Source organism: Pelobates fuscus, chromosome 12 (assembly GCF_036172605.1).
Source record: "Pelobates fuscus isolate aPelFus1 chromosome 12, aPelFus1.pri, whole genome shotgun sequence".
NCBI classification, from domain to species: domain Eukaryota; kingdom Metazoa; phylum Chordata; class Amphibia; order Anura; family Pelobatidae; genus Pelobates; species Pelobates fuscus.
The window spans coordinates 93,264,134-93,284,883 of NC_086328.1; the positions used below are offsets into that span (position 1 = coordinate 93,264,134).

At 37.8% G+C, this 20,750-nt stretch overlaps 1 protein-coding gene across 2 annotated transcripts in view; it reads left to right on the forward strand.

Moving 5' to 3' along the window:
* Nucleotides 1-5,764, forward strand: part of LOC134579259 (synaptotagmin-A-like) — a 118,670-nt gene extending 112,906 nt beyond the window's left edge. For both annotated transcript variants that reach the window (XM_063438480.1, XM_063438479.1), the window contains 2 exons: nt 3,087-3,198; nt 4,832-5,764. In XM_063438480.1, coding sequence (XP_063294550.1) covers nt 3,087-3,198; nt 4,832-5,133 — 414 coding nt within the window. In that variant the 3' untranslated portion in view covers nt 5,134-5,764. The remainder of the gene's footprint in view (nt 1-3,086; nt 3,199-4,831) is intronic.
* The last annotated feature ends 14,986 nt before the right edge of the window (nt 5,765-20,750 follow it).

Genomic DNA, 20,750 nt, shown 5'->3' on the forward strand with positions numbered 1-20,750 from the left:
GAGGTATTAGCAGTAGAAAGAGGGAAGTGCTCATGCCATTGTACAGAACACTGGTGAGACCTCACTTGAAGTATTAGAAGGTTATTGATACTTTAGAGAGAGTTCAGAGAAGGGCTACTAAACTAGTTTATGGATTGCAGGATAAAACGTACAAGAAAAGGTTAAAGGAACTTAACATGTACAGCTTGGAGGAAAGACGAGACGGGGGGGATATGATAGAAACATTTAAATACATAAAGGGAATCAACACCGTAAAGGAGGAGACTATATTTAAAAGAAGGAGGACTACCACAACAACAGGGCATAGTCTTAAATTAGAGGGGCAAAGGTTTATAAATAATATCATGAAGTATTACTTTACTTCGAGGGTAGTGGATGCATGGAATAGCCTTCCAGCTGAAGTGGTAGAGGTTAACACAGTGAGGGAGTTTAAGCATGCGTGGGATAGGCATAATTCTATCCTAGACTTAAGATAAGGCCAGGGACTAATTAAAAGTATTTTGAAATATTGGGCAGACTAAGTGGGCCAAATGGTTCTTATCTGCCTTCACATTCTATGTTTCTATGAACTACTTTGTCTTATGTATTTTTCCTATGCTTCACCATCTTTGACGCAAGGAGGAGTTTAAGTCCACTCCATATCCTGATGTCAAATACATTTTTCCACAATACTCACCCTTCCTCCATGATCTCTAGTTGCTTCATTTGCTGTTCAAACGCCGGTGAAACTACCGTATTTTGCCCTTACAGAATTAGTACAGTTTGTCCATTCGGGTTAGGACGAAATTTGTGCATTTTGTGCGGTTCGACATTTCATTCAAATTAAAGAAATTCCAATCTGATTCTTGCACTGCCTGCATGGGCACACTATGTCCCACCGTTAATTATTCAAATCTGTGCCCCACCATGGGGCACTTTATTGGAGTGGATGTTTTTTTTTTTTTTTTGTCCATTAGTGAGCAGCCACAGGCTCATTGTTTAGTAGACATACCCCATACTCATGGCATAGCAAGTAGGGGCAGCAGGGAGATGTGAAACTCCCTTATTTACTAATACTAGCCTTTTAGTAGATAACTCCTTTATACCGTGGGAATTATGTTGGTTATCTACTAAACGACTGAAAGATGCAGCCATGGCACAAATCAGGTCGGAATTTCATTAATTCGAATGAAATTTCGAACTGGACAAAATGCACGAATTTCGTCCTAACATGAATGGACAAACTGTACTCATTCTGTTAGGATGAAATTCGGTAGTTTCACTGGTGAACAGCCATTTGAATATTGAATGAAGTAACTAGAAATCATGGAGGAGAGGTGTGAAAATTTCTTTGACCACAGGAAATGGAGTGGACTTAAGCTCCTCCTTGGGTCAAAGATAGTCAACCGTAGGAAAAAATAGATAAGTCAAAGTAGTTCCTACTTTATCTTCTGTTTTAAAGGAAACTAGATTAGATAGGTTGAAATGAAGAACAGATCCTGAGAGGGGAAGAGAAGAGGAAGCGGTTGGGGAAAGGAAAGTTTGTCATGACAGTGCCGCTTTAAGTCTACAAACAATCATATATATAACTCAAATAAAGAAATAAATATATATATATATATATATATATATATATATATATATACAAATACAAAAAGAGAAGTCCTGCGCTTAAGCAGCAAGGACTACAACACACATCAGCCCCAATATATAGTAAAAACCAAAGAAAAGAAAAACGTTACCTGCGCTTTCTCCTTAATCCCTATGTATATTTAGACAAATGGAGGTCATTTAGTTGCTCCAATGGCCATTGGAGGGAATGCCCGCCTGCCAACGTCAAGGCACACCCCCCTAAGCGGGTCCTAACACTGACCCTTCAGCCTGCTTCCTTGAGCTTCTGGCAAAGATATCTCTAATGAGACAGAAAGGGGTATTTTTTATATACACCCCTATACTTATTAACCCTTAATAGGGAACACATGGGATGGGTAGCAGCATTGTAACCAGGCGGTGTGATACAAAGTAAATACAAATACAAAAAGAGAAGTCCTGCGCTTAAGCAGCAAGGACTACAACACACATCAGCCCCAATATATAGTAAAAACCAAAGAAAAGAAAAACGTTACCTGCGCTTTCTCCTTAATCCCTATGTATATTTAGACAAATGGAGGTCATTTAGTTGCTCCAATGGCCATTGGAGGGAATGCCCGCCTGCCAACGTCAAGGCAGACCCCCCTAAGCGGGTCCTAACACTGACCCTTCAGCCTGCTTCCTTGAGCTTCTGGCAAAGATATCTCTAATGAGACAGAAAGGGGTATTTTTTATATACACCCCTATACTTATTAACCCTTAATAGGGAACACATGGGATGGGTAGCAGCATTGTAACCAGGCTGTGTGATACAAAGTAAATACAAATACAAAAAGAGAAGTCCTGCGCTTAAGCAGCAAGGACTACAACACACATCAGCCCCAATATATAGTAAAAACACAAGAAAAGAAAAACGTTACCTGCGCTTTCTCCTTAATCCCTATGTATATTTAGACAAATGGAGGTCATTTAGTTGCTCCAATGGCCATTGGAGGGAATGCCAGCCTGCCAACGTCAAGGCAGACCCCCCTAAGCGGCTCCTAACACTGACCCTTCAGCCTGCTTCCTTGAGCTTCTGGCAAAGATATCTCTAATGAGACAGAAAGGGGTATTTTTTATATACACCCCTATACTTATTAACCCTTAATAGGGAACACATGGGATGGGTAGCAGCATTGTAACCAGGCTGTGTGATACAAAGTAAATACAAATACAAAAAGAGAAGTCCTGCGCTTAAGCAGCAAGGACTACAACACACATCAGCCCCAATATATAGTAAAAACCAAAGAAAAGAAAAACGTTACCTGCGCTTTCTCCTTAATCCCTATGTATATTTAGACAAATGGAGGTCATTTAGTTGCTCCAATGGCCATTGGAGGGAATGCATACATACACACACACACACACACTGTAACAGATCCATACTTGAAATAAGCAAACATGTGTATACTTGTTCTGTAGCATTTCCTAAATCTCCTTTTTTTTATTTAATTTTTTTTTATGCATGTTTATTATAGGATGTTATTGGAGAAGTACTCATTTCCCTCAAATGTCTCCCCACGTCACAGAAAATAGAAGTTGGGATATTGAAGTTCAAAACTGCTTCACAAAGCACCATCCAAGACAGAGGTTTGTTCTTTCGGCAAAGACAAACTAGCTTAACACTTACCTTCAATATAGTGAACACATCTGTGACTTTGTCACTTTATGTATTCCTAGCATATATTTCCATGATCTGTACATTAGATCTTTATATTACTCATTAGAAACAAATTTATGCTGCACTGTTAATCAGCATGGTCAGGGCCGGACTGAGAAGAAAATTCTGCCCGGGCATTTTTTAATTACAGCAGCCCACTTAAAAGGGGGTGGGGTCAGATAGGGTGTGTTTTGTCATCACCAATGACAAGCACGCCCCATCCCAAAGTGAGCATGTTGGTTCAATGCTCTTCCAGGGTAGAACATGTGCAGAGCTCTGCTGAAGAGCACTAGCATGAGAAAAAGACCCTGTATTTGTTCTGCACAGCGCAAGCAAATTTAATAACATGCTTGCACTGTGTTTGCTTGAAATTTGTCTCTGGTGTCTCCATAGATGGGATACCAGGAGACAAAAATGCTAGGAAAGTGTATTGTGCAGTGTGTGTGTAAGGGGTGTAGTGTGTGTGTGTGTGTGTGTGTGTGTGTGTGATGGGTGCTGTGTTTGCATGAGGGTGCTATGTGCGTGTGAGGAAGCTGTGTGTGAGGGTGCAGTGTGTGTGTGAGGGTGCTGAGTGTTAGGGGTACAGTGGGTGTGAGTGAGGGTGCTGTGAGTGTCAGGGGTGCTGTGTGTGTGTGAGGGTACTGTCAGTGTCAGGGGTGCAGTGTGTGTGTGTGGGTGCTGTCAGTGTCAGGGGTGCAGTGTGTGTGTGTGAGGGTGCGGTCAGTGTCAGGGGTGCAGTGTGTGTGTGAGTGAGGGTGCTGTGAGTGTCAGGGGTGCAGTGTGTGTGTGAGTAAGGGTGCTGTGAGTGTCAGGGGTGCAGTGTGTGTGTGTGTGAGTGATAGTGCTCTAGGTGTCAGGGGTGCAGTGTGTCAGGTGTGCAGTGTGTGTGTGTGTTAGGGTGCTGTGAGTGCCAGGTGTGAAGTGTGTGTGTGAGTGTCAGGGGTGCAGGGTGTGTGTGAGCAAGTGAGGCTGATGTGACTTGGGTGATTTTTTACCCCCTCCCTGCTTATCTTTAGCCTGGGAGGGAGGATCCTGCTGCTGCTGCCGCCATCCATCCTTGGTGGTCCTAGTGGTGAGTGAACTCTAGCCTGTGCGGCTAGAGTTCACTCTTGCAAGACCCGGAGCTTTGCCATGGCAATGCTTCAAATCTTGCAAGAGGAACTCGGCGGAGCTGTAAGTTAGAGCTCCTCAGGGTACCTCTCCTGGCTGGCTGTCTCCCTCCCTCTCTCCCCCCAGGCGGCCGGAATATACTGCATGTGGGCCGGTGAGGGAGATCTTTGATCTCCCCACTGGCCCGTTGTGAACTACTGCAGGGCCAGCACTCGGATAGTGCAAGCCCTGCATAGACGGCAGGGGAGATCCTGTGATCTCCCCTGCCAGCCTCGGCCCATGGCCAACGCGGCCCACCGGGCCTGAGCATGGTACATTTAGACTAAAACATCAGGTTTTGAAAACGCCAACATTTTGAGAGCTCAATATAGAGTTACCTACTTGTAAATTATAGGTACCAATTGTATAAATATGAAAATTCGATTTACATATCTCTTATTTTTTTGATTCTAGATGTGTATGCCAGAATAGATGTCTTCAGCAACCAACATAAGCAAAAGCACCAGAAATCTAGTCTTCGTGCCAAATCAAAAGTGACTGTATTCAACGAGACTTTTCTATTTAGTCTTCCAGATCCAGTGAAAACGCAATGCTTGGTTCTTATCTCACTTTATGAAACCTTGACCAGTGGGAGGAAGCTTATTGGACAGACATCTCTGGGAAACCAGAAGGCCAAATCAGATGATGGTCATTGGGACCTTATGATGCAATCATTACGGCAACCAGTAGCTTTGTGGCATCCACTATACATTTAAGAAAGTAGATCTATATTTATAGATCAATCCCAAGGCAATAAAAACTCTGAAACTCTATAACTATAGGGCTAAGTTTTTTTGTTTTTGTTTTTTAAGGGGCTATGGAAAAACAATGTTTATAGTGTGAATACAGAATGTTCTAATCTATTCCTTGGTGAGGAGACTTGGAAATAAATGTTTAAAATGGGATAAGTCAGCAGGTTACAATCACAATATATTTTCTGTGTAACTAGAACTACCATAATGCTTTTTCAACTCTGGCTTGGAGTAAGACAAATAAAGTTATTATCAGACATCATGGGACATTACTGTATGGCGTTAAGGACAAAATAACTACTTCAAAGAAGAAACATTCATTTTGAAACAGTGCTCCCTGGTGGTATCAAAGTATAATGACAACACTTTTTAAAACTGTTCTTCTATTAACCAATGTTTACTTTACATTTTCTCAGAACATTCACAGGCCAATTTGCTTACATTTACACTTGTATTGTTGTCAGGTCTTCTTTAGTCCACTCTGTACTGTGAAGGGTCTATCCCACTATTGTGTGTTTTAGTATTTACATAAATTTGTCAATTTACTTTATTTTAAAGGGCAAGCTGTTAGCATTAAAATATTTATGTCTGAAAACTCTAAATAGGTGCAGGGATTTATGTGTTCTAAGCAGGTAAGAAAGTTCATTGTTACAATATATGCAAAATACAAATTTAGAGTATGACCAGAAATGTGAACACAAATTTAATCAGTGAGCTATGTGGTACTCCTTTGTGATTCTGCACTAATGCAAGTTTAGTCCCTTAATTTCAGCCCTCCATATTTTGGGCTGGTAGAAGTCTACAGGACACCTCGGGTTGGTTTTGACAAAAAAAAATTAATTTAGAAAAAGTAAAGTTTTAATTAAACTCCCCATTCATCAAGCTTCTCTGCTTAGTGCAAAGTGGCTCTACCATGTGTCACTGAAAAGTTTTTTGGAGGTCTGTAAGTTATCCATTATAATACCGGTGAAAGAGTGCAATACAAAGATAAGGGGAAATACGGGGCATGTTGATGACTATTTAATCAAGATAGATGTATTCTGACATTAATAGCTAGCAATAACTTATTAACACAGATATTATACTGGAAAAGTATTTATTGTATCTGGAATTTAAGCCTCACACACAGAGCACATTCTGTTTATTTTGAAAATCTGCATTCAAAAACATCTGAGATGATAAATTGAGCATTTTTATTGTTCTAAAACTGTCATGTTTGTTTTATTATTGCCATTTGTCCATTGGTGATCATGAAGGATATGAAGGATTATGAAATGAAGGTTGTTGCACAATATCTAATATTTTTAGAAATATACAGAAAAAAGAGGACTGCACTTTACCTAAAATAAGGATTCCCTCTGTCAATAAATATGTGCACAACTGAGCTGCATACCACAGCCACCTACAAAAAATATTGAATTTGTTTTATAAAGATAACAACCAATCAATAAAGGTTAAAAATATAATTTATTGATCCTTGTATATATATAAAAGGCTATTCTTTATAGCAATGTTTGCAATTCCTGTTAATATTGTTTTTTTTTTTTTTTAAAACATTTTAAACTGAAAAAAACATGAAAAAAATATATATAAATAAAAAAAATGTAAAATTAAATTTAAGAAAAAATACTGAGACTTGCACTTCCTTGTAATGCAATTCACTACATCTGGAGTATTGAAATAAAATGAATGAAGTTGTATGATGACACAGTGATACTAAAAGGGTAACCACATCTATTTATTTATCTGCCTTTAAAAATACAAAAGTAATTTATACTATCAGTATAGTCAGTGAAATCTAAAAACCACTGGGCATTCTTCAAATAGTTTACCACGGTCTACAACAGCAATGTATAATACGGTAACATGGTAATATTGGCTGTTTCTGCCGCTGATCCAAAAGTAGTCAAAAAGCACTGTTTGAAGCTATAATGAATAACAGAGAAACAATTTTAATGTATTCCAGACATCTCCTTGGATCAACATACTATTAGCGCAACATTAAGTGTTATATCCTGAAAAACGCGGTTTAAAAAAAAAACATTTAAATCAGTCGTTTCTACAGAATTTCATGAAATTATCTCTTTGCAATGAAATCCTCACAGTAAAGAATATTATCCTCTGTTGTAAGCAAATTGCCTTCCTTCAAGTCTCGAAGAATTACCTCTTTCTTCTTTCATTGTCCCTCACTCTTCCTCATAATTAACCCCTTAAGGACCAAACTTATGGAATAAAAGGGAATCATGACATGTCACACATGTCATGTGTCCTTAAGGGGTTAAATTGTGCAGATTCCCTAATTTCTATCTACTATTTTAATTCCCCACAGTTTAAGCATAGAATATAATCCCCACGAGACTTATGCGCGACATAAAAATTCGATTTGGACCAAAGTTTTTTTTAAAAATTAATTTGGAACACCAGCATTTCAGCTCATCTAAATGTTGTAAATAAAAGACATTTGGGAACAATGGTTTTGATATAGTATATATTTGGACACAGGCTCATTTTGGCATTCTTTTTACTATCAGTGTACTGCTAAATAAAATCATATTACAACTAATTTTCGTGCCCTTTTATTGAAGTTAATTACGGTTTGTAATTTTGTTGTCTAAATTCTGACCACATTCTGTTTGCCCACATTTATTCAATATTAAGATTTTGAGCATTCAGTTGCATATTTCAAGCCTTTTCTTTTCTTTCCTTCCTTTGTTCCATTTCCCTTCCTTCTTTCTTTCTTTCTTTCCTTCCTTCTTTCTTTTGTTTGTTCCATCTTTTCTTCCTTCCTTCCTTCTTTTGTTCCAACATTTCTTCCTTCCTTCTTTCCTTTCCATGTTGCCGCATTATATCAAAGACAATATACTTACATATGCACCAAATATTTCATAAACCACTCTCCTTTTCAGGAGCCTAAATTCTTCAGTCTCTAAGAGATAACACCTTGGCACACAATCTTCTTTCTACAATACCTTTGAATCAGGATTTTGTCAGGATAAAGGGTCCATGGAGCTTTTGAGTTGATAAGCACATTTATAGAAAACAAACAACAAACTCTACTCCAATAAATAAAGTCAGTGAATTACTTCAGAAATGCGTTTCACCACTTTAGGCTTTTTCAGATATGGAAAAAGGCTCAATTCAATTTAATATCTGAATAATTTATTTAAAAATGAACAAAAGTTATACATATACATACACACAATTATATTAGAACATTAAAAAAAGAACTTTAAAGAAATATGATCGTTTTGATAATTTTTTTATTAGATCCGTGTTATAAATTGTTGTTGCAGTGGAGCGCTAATTTAACATAGACTTTTCTCCGATGGTATTCCAATAGTTACTCAGGATCAAGTAGGTTATCAAAAGAAGAACAGCATAAGCTAAATAAAGTAAACCACGAATATCCCATCACCTTTCCCAATAACTGGACAACACTCAGTATCAGGACCAGAACAGATTTTTAACTGATTTTTAATGACACACACTCTGCTTTTATGCAATCCTCCCATGCAAGGGAGACACTCACAGAAAATGAGGAGTTATCCAATCCCTAGCTGGTTACAGTACACAGGTTTCCAAAAGAGAAAAGCTAGAAAGATAATAATCAGCCTAATGAAAAAGACCTTGGTATTTTTAACTTATCTCAAAAGATATTAACATCTACTCAAATATCAGTTTTAACCAAAGGCCTTAAATTCGCTCCCACAAATCCTTTTAAACCCTTCCAAGCTTTCATAGACATCAATAAATTTGTGAGAAAAGCCACTCTCAAAAGGTTCTTTGCCTGTAAGAATAGATATTTCTACTTCACAACCTATAGCTACCTCACCATCAGAATCACCTAAAATCATCTCTACCTCTTTAAAGAAAAACTCGACATTCTTTCCCTCTAGCTTTAAATCAGGCCCCTTAGAAGTTTTTGAAAAACTAGTCACAAAAGATCTAGAAAAAATCCATAAAAACAAATATGACCGAGATAACCTTACACAATCAGAGCGTAAAGCTCTGCAACAATTAAAAAAATACGATGATATCATTATAAAACCTGCAGATAAGGGGGGAGGTATAGTTATTTTAACCAAAGAGATGTATATAAAAGAAGCCATGCGACAACTTAATGACACTATAGTCTACGAAAAATTAACACAAGACCCTACATCTACAATACAACAGACTTTAAATTCATTTTTAACTAGTGGTCTCAAACAGAATGTTTTAAGTAAACAGGAATTTGAATACCTAAAAGTATCTCACCCTATTATCCCTGTTATTTACTTTTTACCAAAAATTCATAAGGACATCATCAATCCCCCAGGTAGGCCTATTGTTTCAGGGATTAACTCGATTTTATCTAATTTATCCGAAAACCTTGATATTCTTTTACAGCCCTCAGTGAAACATATGAAGTCATACTTAAAAGATTCCATGACTTTACTTTGTTTTCTAAATAATTTTACATGGAAAGACACATATGTTTTAGTTACTTGTGATGTTCTATCTTTATATACCATCATCTCTCACGATCAAGGTTGTTTAACGGTTGAAAGAATTTTAAAAGACGAAAGTAATATTCCAGACCAAAAAATAGATTTTATCATTCAGGGCATAAATATTATTTTAAAAAATAATTACTTTTGGTTTTTAGATTCTTTTTATTTACAGAAACAAGGTACAGTTATGGGGACCAGGTTTGCACCCAGCTATGCCAATCTCTTTATGGCAGATTGGGAAACCATTGCCATTCTGGGAGGGCTTGGCTGGCAAACAAACCTGGTCACCTATTTTAGATACATAGATGATTTGTTTTTTATCTGGGATGGCCCAGAAGACTCTCTTAATCAGTTTTTACAATATTTAAATCAAAATGATAAAGGTATTATTTTAACTTGGGATTATAGTAAATCCTCTATTCATTTTTTAGATTTAGAAATTTTTATCCAAAATGAAAGAATTCAAACTAAAACCTTTTTTAAAAAAGTGTGTACTAACAATGTTATAGACGTGTCCAGCTGCCATCACAAGCCTCGGCTTCGAGGGATACCAAAAAGCCAGTTTCTACGTTTACACAGAAACTGTTCCCTTACACAAGATTTTGAGGAACAGTCCCAATTATTGTCTAATAAATTTTCTCAAAAAAATTACCCCAGAAATAATCTAGACAAAACATTAAAAGACATTAGCACAGTTAATAGATCTGATTTATTAGAGTATAAGACTACAAAAAACACAAAAACAGCTCCAATATTGCCAATTATTTTTAACTTCAATAACAAAAGCAATGTTATGAAGAAGATAATAAAAAAAACATTGGCATATACTAAAACAAGATGACACTTTGGCTGGAATTATTCCCGATAATCCACACGTGATATTTAGAGGAGCACCCAGCTTTAAGTCTATTCTTACAAGTAACTACACTAAATATAAGCAAAGCATTTTATCCCCTAGTCCCTCTACTTTTTTAAATAAACCTACTGTTTTTTTTAAATGCAACAGATGCATTGTATGCAAACGTACTAGTGATACCGTTAAATCCAAAACTACATCATTTACATCAGCAATCACGCAGAAAACGTACCAAATAAAAAATTTTATTCATTGTAATACGAAAAACGTAATTTATCTTCTGGAATGCCCTTGTGGGCTCCAATATGTGGGTATGACCACGAGGGATTTAAAAACTAGATTAGCCGAACATTGTAGAAATATTCTAAAAGGCTACGAGAACCATTCAGTCTGAAAACACTTTCTACAACATGGAAATAATCCGAAATATCTTAAATGTATCGGTAAAGACATTTGCAATATTCCATGGAGAGGAGGAGACATTAAAAAAGTTTTAGGTAAAAAAGAAATGGAGTGGGCATACAACCTAAAAACCCTTGCCCCCACAGGGTTAAACATTGACTTTGATCTTTTTAATTTTCTATAATTCTATTTTTTATATTTCATACATATATATTTCATACATATTACATTCTATTCTTCTATTCTCATTTAACTTCCAATTTTTCTTATTATTTATTTCAGTTTATACACACCTATTATGCCTATATATTTCCTAAGTGCTCCTTTTTATCATATTACTTTTAAATAATTTCACCTTATACACAGTCTTTTTAATTTCCCAAAATACCTTGTTTTATCCTTTTAAGTAAAAATTATTTCATCCCATGTAAACATCTAAATTAAAAATAATAAGTCTTTATAGGCGCCCATATTGGGGTTCAAACTCATATTCAGTTAGACTGGCTGTCTGCTTGCTTATGCAGGCAGACAGCATGTCTCCTGAGCTATCCTTCCTGCTGCCTGCCTGCTTGAGCAAACAGCTAGTCTGATCTCTTCACGATCAGACTTCATAGCCCTCCCACCTTCTAATGACGCATGCATTCCACTCAGACAGAACGCATGCGTTCCACGGCGCGATCACGTGACGCGGAAGTACATTTTAGCCGCGCGTCACGTGATCATTTTAAAACAGTTATTTTAAGCCTTGCAAACCTTTGTTTTAGTGTTTAAATGTATGCACTCACACTATATGTTTTATATGCACAATAATTTATGTTTTATTCAGTATTTTGACTTGTATTTCGACATTATGTTACTGATGACGTCATTTTGGCGGGATTTTCAAAATTTCAAACATTACTGTATCTTATATAAACCATTGTATGTCAGGTGTGTCCTTCCTTTTTACTATTATCTACTTGAAGAAGCCCTTGAGGCGAACGCGTTTAGATATTAATTTTATTACTTCACAAATAAAGAAATTATTTTGGCATAAAACATTTTATAGCCATTTTCTTTTCTTTTTTACCCTGACTATACATATATTGTCCACCTGACGAGAAGCCTAAAGAATCCTTAGGTGGGGATGATACCACCCAAGCGTCTACAGTGAGCAATACAAGTCTGCTCTGTATACTGTGAGTAGTATATTTATTCTCTTTTTACACTTTTAACTATCATACAGAGAGCACTATATACTCTATATTTTTTTCCCTGGGTCATATAATACTAACTTGGACGCCGAATCTGAGCCAGATACTTGCCAAGCAATATTACTCTGCATATCCTTGAGTGGGGATTATTCCACTTCACGTTCGCTATATCAGAGCTAGGTTTTAGCTCTGAAAAATGTGAGTAAGACTATTTTTACTTTATTTTATATACCACTTTATTCATCGATATACTGTGCCATTGGAGTTCCTTTTGTCTTTTTCTCCACATACTACTTCACTGGATTTCAAGTACACCATTGTGAAGACACACTCCATTTTACGCCTCAGGATCCCTGTTTTTATACATGGCATCTACCTTTATGGACTTATGATAAGTGTTTTGGACTATTGCCTATCATTCATTTATATTTCATTCCAAATTTGATATTAAATTGTACTATTTTATATTATTTATTATAACACTCTTATATGTTTTACTGTATATTTTAGGTACAACCTTTCTTTGTTTTGTTTTGTATCACTTCCTCCCCTTAGCCTGAGAGGTAACATAATTATCTATACAGTTTCAACACACATTTTTACCCAATTCCTGGATGTACCCCAAAACTATAACTTACACCCATAAATTACATATCCCCTGATAGCCCTGATCTGGGTGAGCAACATACTGAAAAATCACCCGGATCGGTTCAGGGGTTGGTGAATTTCCTGGAGGTCTTTGTTTTACCGACCGCACACGAGGTGTTAGCTGAAGAAAGTTCCATGTGTTTTGGCCTTGCGGTTGGTCTCCATTCGTGAGGTGAAAAGCATGAAATTGTTTAATAAACTGGGCTCTGCCTGGGTTCAGATGATTCCCCTTGTTCGTATAATTCCTTTCACCAAACGCCGTTCCGTTTGTATGTTTCCTCACAAGCGGGTGGAAGTATGGAGGTCTCTACGGTGTTCACATGGTCGAGTGTCCGATTTGGGTTCCAGACACTCGACGACCAAACACCGCTGGTGTGTTCGTATGGAAAGATGGCCGCCGCCACGTGTTCATATGCCGAACGGCGGCCACCCAGGGAATACATAGTGCGTTCGTATAATTGTCAATTGAGGCCATGTGAAGAATGATAGGGGAGGTCAATAAGTGCCCCGCTTAACTCACACACACTTCAGGGGTGGCCTGGTTGTTCGGTATTTTGTTCATTTGTCGAATGGTACCACTTCAGATGGTTTAAAGTAAATTTTTACAGAACAACCAGACAAATGACACAACAGATAGGGGATTACTTGGTTCTTTTACCAGTGTATTGAACCATGGAGAATAGAGTAAAATACTTCAACAATTAGGGGTAGGGACAGCCAACAATACAATGATGAGTAACAACACACCGTCCGCTACAGTTGCTAGGGCAACTAGAACGAAGAATTTTGTTAAAAGTCTAAAGTGGACTTTAACAGATTGACTTGTTAGAAATATAGGGTGCGGAAGTTCATTAGTGAAGTAGATGGCTGCACTTACTTGGAGCTCTGACCCAGTTTGCCTTTATTCTGTGTTTTGTGTTGCCAGACAGGGCCCCATAATTCAAAACTGTTGCCACTACCAGTGTGGGGCAAAAAAAACTAAGAAACAAAGCCAGATAAGCCTTGACAGGGGATGAACATCAGAGATATTTTCTAACAGGGGCATAGTTTGCATGAGTTTAAGATGGCAGAGGCGGAGGATGAAGCCCTAGTTACCCGTCCCTTGCCACTGAGTGACATGGCAATGCTACAAGGTGACCTGGTGGGCCTAATAGAATGGCTTAGTGTTATTGAGATGATAATTACTAGCTATGCCCAGAGACTTGCCTCGTCAGAGCAGTCAATGCAGGCAGTGCAGCTGACTAAGGGCCAGTGTGCAGTGCTTGAGGATGGGAGAAAATGCAAAAACCTCATCAGCGGCTGAGATTCCAGCGGCTGAGATTGATACGGTTATCCAACTTGATGGTTTCTTCTGTCTCCCCAAATCTGTTCGGGCCCCATCTATAGCTACAAGGGATCTGCTGGTTCAGTTCCAGAATGGTCAGGAAAAGGCAGCCTGGTTGCAGCTCTTCAGGGAGACTCCCTATTTTCTTTAAAAAATATGGCACTTACTTTTTTTCCACTGACATCTCCAGTGACACTCTTGCATAGCAGAGATTGCTTTGTTTCTTCTCCTTACTTCTTCAAATAAGCTAAATGCTGCTATCATTGGGGTCATCTTCATACCTTTATTGTGTCCATTGAAAATTCTACCTCTTCAGTACATGATTTACAGGATGTGAGTGTTGAACTCACTTGAGCCCATACAACTGTTTGAAAGCGACCTTCCTCATCGATGGAATCTAACCACCCTTATCAAAATGGTCCCTCAAATGTTTGCTGCACATTCGTATGTTGCTGTCACCACCTGATCCATACTTATTGGAATTATTCTACTGAGTGCACTGATGGCTCTTAAGCTTCTATATGTTTTCAATTCTTCTTCTTTATTTTTGAATATTTATTCATGTTCAGTCTGTAGCTGGTGCACTTACCTGATTGCTCCCCCTCTTGATCTAACTTTATATTTTCAATTATTTTATTACTCAAGGTCCATTTCTACTCCCATATTCCACCTCAATCAGTATGTGTCAGGGGTCAAGTCCTGGGAAAAAAAAAGTGTGGGAACTCACCCAAGATCCACTGCCACCCCCCCACCCTCCCAAAAAAAAAATATACTTTGCAGAAAATTCAGTGCAACATTTATTGTAAAGTGCCAGTTTACACAAACAACTGCAAAATTCACATGCAATAAACAAATATATATAGAACAGTTGAAACAAATTAAATTAGCTATGCAATAAACAAATGAATATAGAACAGTTCTAACAACTGTGATAAAGTGAATGGTGTTGTTTGTGAGGGAGTTAACTTGTTAGTCATACTAACAGAATAATCACCACAATGGGTGATCTTTCCCTCGCAGGGAATTTCTAAAACAAATAGTGTATAAAAACTAAACACACAGCCCATTAGAAAATATGCCACAAAGTGGAATAACGTTGCCCTTGCCGTGCAAGATTATCAACTTTTCGAGATTTAGTATCATCTGCACTGCGATGTGTGGTCACTTATTTTGTGACATATGGTAAAGGATCCCATAAATGCACAGGAGGCCCAATGAGACTAATAAACAAAAGAGAAGATAGGCGTTCAATGCCAAGCCCACTCCTAATGGGTGACATCACCAAATTCATTGTACTGAAGCCCCTTTCACAATCACCGGATGTCACTGGAAGACTGTTAACTGCTGTCACCACTGGTTTTAGATTTTCAGGAATCTCTGCACCGCCATTATCAATGTAGTCTCTGAAACCTTCACAGATGGATGCATAGCTGAGACGGAATCTTTTGCACAGCTGCTCCAGCTTCACTTCACCTTCAAACCATGGACTGTCCACATTGATTGGCCAGCGTTGTGAATTCAGGATGTCAATTTCAGAGACAAGAGTTTGTAATTCACCTGACTGTGATGAAGCTGCAGGTCTGTTGCTCGCAGTTAAAGCAAAGAGTCTGGAGCGTAAATTATCCACCAAACTTTGATAAAATTGAGGGAGATTTATCCTCACTTGGCCTTTTGTAATCTCTGGATTGATGGTCACACCTTTGAAATTCCCTTTCTCCAGCGATTCCATGACTTCTTTCAGATGTTTTCCAGGCATGTCTTTCAATTTTTCAACGGCACGAACTGAACGATTAATCAGCTGATAAGCTCGTGGAAGTGTGATGTCAACTCTATGCAGAGCTTCAGATAACAGTCCCATTTCCTGAACAGCATCCGCAACCCCTGCAAGGTTTGACAAATAATCTACTGATGTCAAGACCTTGTTAAGGCCACTAAATACATATTTCTGCTTACTGTTATGAGCTGAGCTTAAGCTTGCTTTCAAGAAATGACTGTGTAGGGCAGGATATGACTCCCAAACTGCTCGTATAGCTCTGTGGCTTGAAGCAACCCATCTAACTGAAAAAAAAAAAATTAAGAATTTGTACTTCTAATTCTTTTGCACATTCTGAGAGCTCTGACAGATTTTTAGGTGACTGATGATACACAGCATACAACTTCTCAAAAAATTATGTTACATGATGAAGACCAGGAATAGAATTGTAACCGCAGGCGGTTCCCTTATTTACCACTATAATGTCTTAAAGCATAGAACTTAGTAGGGCTAACCATACAGATATATATCTTAGTCATAATTTTATATAGTTAGTGTTAGAGATCCTCTATTTAACATATATAAATAATTGAGAATACAATATAAAATAAGGATTGTCTTGGAAGCAATAGTTTTGTCTTTTAGATATTTATTATATAAAAATATAAATATAGACATATAAAATCCATTATAGCAGAGTTTATAAGATGAAATTAAATGCTTGCAAATATCATTAATATGTTAACATACCCTTCTGACCATGTCATCATGTCAGCCTCTCCTCTGTGTCTTAACATTTTAAAAGAACACCTATTTATACCTTAGGTATCTCCATTTTAGGGTCACCATAGTTCATATATGAAAAAGTAACTTGTCTACTTTAAATCAATTTAGGACCTCCCTTAATTTGGCAAAGATACAAGGCCATAACTAAAGGGTGCATACGTCATGGAAATTTTCCTGACTTAGTTCAAGATGGCATCTTAAAGTCTGAATAGCTTATCTGTTGTTTATACTAAGACGTAAGTGCACAGTCGTGGGAGATTCCCGGATTTGGGGAAGTTCCATTAACTTGGGGTTACCACAGTATATTGTGTACTGAAAGAGTCGTAGTATAGCCTTGAAGCTTGTTTATGCATTATTGTTATTGTAATTCGTCTGGGACAAAATGGCGTAAACATAATATGTACTGAGGTTATTGCTTAAAGAAACATCTTTGAAAAACAATATGTTCCATTTCTAACACCTTGTCAGTTTGCAATATCTCTTAAAGACAAAGTACACAGTTTAAGAAATACAACATTTCATTCTAAAACTTGTAATATCTGCATTTGCCCAAAACAGAATCAATTGTATCTGAAATGCACAATTCAAGCAGTGCCATTTCACAATCTTTGGATATTTTTGACTGAGTCGTTCCAGAACACCCAACTTTCTTCTAAGCATTACACTTGCACCATCACTGCAAGCCCCAATCCAGTTCTCGGCAAGAAAGTCATTACTGAACCCAAATTTAGAAAGACAAGCTAGACGAGTGACTTCAATAGACTGTGCATCTGCTTTAGGCAAATCAAGCAAATCGAGAAAGAAAGTGACTGGGTCTTTTCCGTTAACAGAGGCACAAATATAAACTATTAACACTGAATGGGTAGAAACTGTTGTAAACTTATCAATATAAACATACATTTTTGGAGCCTGCTCAAAATTGCTTTGCAAAGCTTTTTTCTCATTTCACTAGCATTGCCATCTATTATTTGTGCTGCTGTCTACTCACTATGGAGAATACATCCTAAGTCAGCTCCATTTGCAACCTGCAAGCTGATAATATCTCTGAAGTCTGTGAAAGGGCGATTTTTTTTGCACAAAAGTAGGCAGTGCGAAATACCTTAGTAGTGGATGCAAACTTATGCTTCTGCTGTTCAGCAATATTGGCTTGCAGAATCTCCTTTCTGGGTACTGCTTGGATATCTCCTGCCTTTACATGTGCTTCTGAAATCTTATGTATGTGGATTACCTCTAGCTGTACGCACCACTACCAAGCGAAATCAGATACCGTCATTGCATATTAAGTGCTGTTTACAATACTACATATGCCTTACCGAATCTCTATGTGTCCTGTATAATTCTGTGTGATAACTGTTCCACTTAATTTGTATGCAACTTTATTTTGTTATGAGCAATTAGGACCTGCAAGTCCTCATTGACGACTATGTATGAACACTTAGACCTCTAACTTCGTGCAACACCAATAAAACAGATTTACAAAAAAAAATATATAGTGTAATGTTGAAAGAACGTCAGTCACCTCCCTAAAAGATGGCGCCTAGTACAGAAGGAGGCTGGCCCTGCCAGTTCCGTGAGCTCCACCCAATTACCATTATCTACAATCACGTTCGCTCCTAAAGTAACGTCACTTCCGCCCTTACCATGCCCCTCACCTCCTGTCTCTTCCTTTCCCACACATATCATGGTTGTCACCCTCATCATTTCCTTCCCCGCCCCTGTCATGGCTGCCTCCATCATGAGGCCTACCACTATCATGCTCGTGCTATTTTGAGACATGCTGTTTTCCTTAAACTCTACATATTATGAACATAAGTTATAATTATTAAAACAATCATGCTATTTGTTTCCCTGTATCAGAAATGTGTCTGTGACAAAAAATAAATTTAAAAAATTGCTAAAATGTCATTTGCAGCTGCGGTGTGACCTACAAATGATATCTGTTAAACATGAATATAAGAGTATAACAGCTGATTATACATATGAATATGCATTAATGCCTGTGTCTTGCAACAAGGGAAATAGCCAAATAATGCAAGTTCTTTTACTCCCACAACAAAATTTTCTGTAAGATTACATCTATGCAGTGGCCAGTTTATCTTATTTTAACATTGTATCTTCATTTGCTAGTTAAAGATCGAATGTTTACAGTAACATCCTTAATGTTACATATTGTTTTAGCTTTAGAAGGATTTGTGACATGTTTTATTAACCCAGACACTACTGGTTATTCATTTAAATTACAGGGTGGTATAATTGTTATGATCTAATTCATATAAGTGATAGTACCTCAATAGTTAATTATTTTTATTAGATTTATTCAAAGACATACAGGAACTCTACTTCACTTACTATTAAACATTTTTTATAATGATAGACATGTTCAGACTGCAAAAAGCTAAGGTCAGTAAGATAGAGAGGGAGAGAGTCAGGGATAGTGTCTGTCTTTACGGGCAAAAGTCTGTCGTGGGAGATGTAGTGGGTTAGCCACTGCGGGATACCCACGGAGTGAAGCGTTCGAGGCCTGTTCAGACAGATGTGCTTGTTAGAACCACAAGCAGAAATGGGATACGGCTGTACAGTCTATGGAGGGAACATACAAAGAAAAAAACAATAGTGTGATACAGTATATACAGTGAATAGTGCGCTTAAATGGATGCACTCACGAGATAGTAGAGATAAACGAGCATTCAAGATGCCTCCCCAGAAGATATGGGGGGATACTGGTATCCTTTGCAAATGTCGAGCAGCCAATGGGACACAGGACTCCAGGTGAGTAGTAGTAGAAAATATTCGTAATTTTTATTCTCTTTAAAAGGTGGAACAACACCATAAAGATAAAATATAAAAGTGCAGCAAAGATGTGCTTGTTAGCCTTTTATTTTTCTATAGGGAAAGCATAGGGTCAGTTAGTAGTTGTCGTAAATGAGCTTGGGCTTGTCACCAGTGGGGTACCTCAGGGATCTGTACTTGGACCCATTCTCTTTAATATTTTTATTAGTGATATTGCAGAAGGTCTTGATGGTAAGGTATGTCTTTTTGCTGATGATACTAAGATATGTAACAGGGTTGATGTTCCAGGTGGGATAAGCCAAATGGCTAATGATTTAGGTAAACTAGAAAAATGGTCAGAGTTGTGGCAACTGACATTTAATGTGGATAAGTGCAAGATAATGCATCTTGGACATAAAAACCCAAGGGCAGAGTACAGAATATTTGATAGAGTCCTAACCTCAACCAGGGCCGGACTGGGAATTAAAAGCAGCCCTGGAAAAAAATATTTACCAGCCCCATAATGCGTCGCGCCAGCATAGTGTGCAGATACAGAGTTAGAAAAGAGAACTTAAAATTAATAATTATTACTCCAACGTAAAAAAAAGCACTCATAGGCTTCAAAATAAACAAAAGTGCTGATTTATTTTAAGCAGACGTGCATGTAATCAATGTTTCAGTCCCACTACCTTGACATATTAAGGAAAGCTTGGTAATGGGACTGAAATGGTGAATGTATGTAGGGCACAACTGTAAAAAATTTACGTTTATTTTGAAGTCCTGTGAGTGCGCTCTTCACTTTAAATATGTTATTGTGCTGGAGTATGCACCTAGCAACAAGACTCGGCCAATATCTGCTCATTACATATGGTACATATTAATGACATTTCTCTGTGTATTATGCATATATAAATGTACATTAATATATGTGTAAATATAAAAGGCATAATTTTATGTATGTATGTATGTATGCATGTATGTATGTATATAACTAATACACACATTAATATACATGTCATATACCAGTGGAGGATCCAGAGCCTGATCCCGGGAGGGGCACTTGTAGATAATTTAAAGAAAAAATCCATGCACAATAACCACTACTGCTCTGTGTAGTGGTTATGGTGCAAGGAGTGCCAGGACCCCCTCACAGAGTAAGTAGTCAAACCGTTTCAAACCGTAAGAACAGTTTGACAACTTACCGCTGGTCTGCTGGGATATGGGGCTGTAGTAGGGTATAGGAGCAGTGGTGCAATGTGTGAGGGGTGCAGTGTGTGTGAAAGGTTCAGTGTATGTGTGGGGGGGGGAGGGGAGTAGTGTGTGAATGCGTAGGGTGTGTGGGGAAATGTGTGTATGG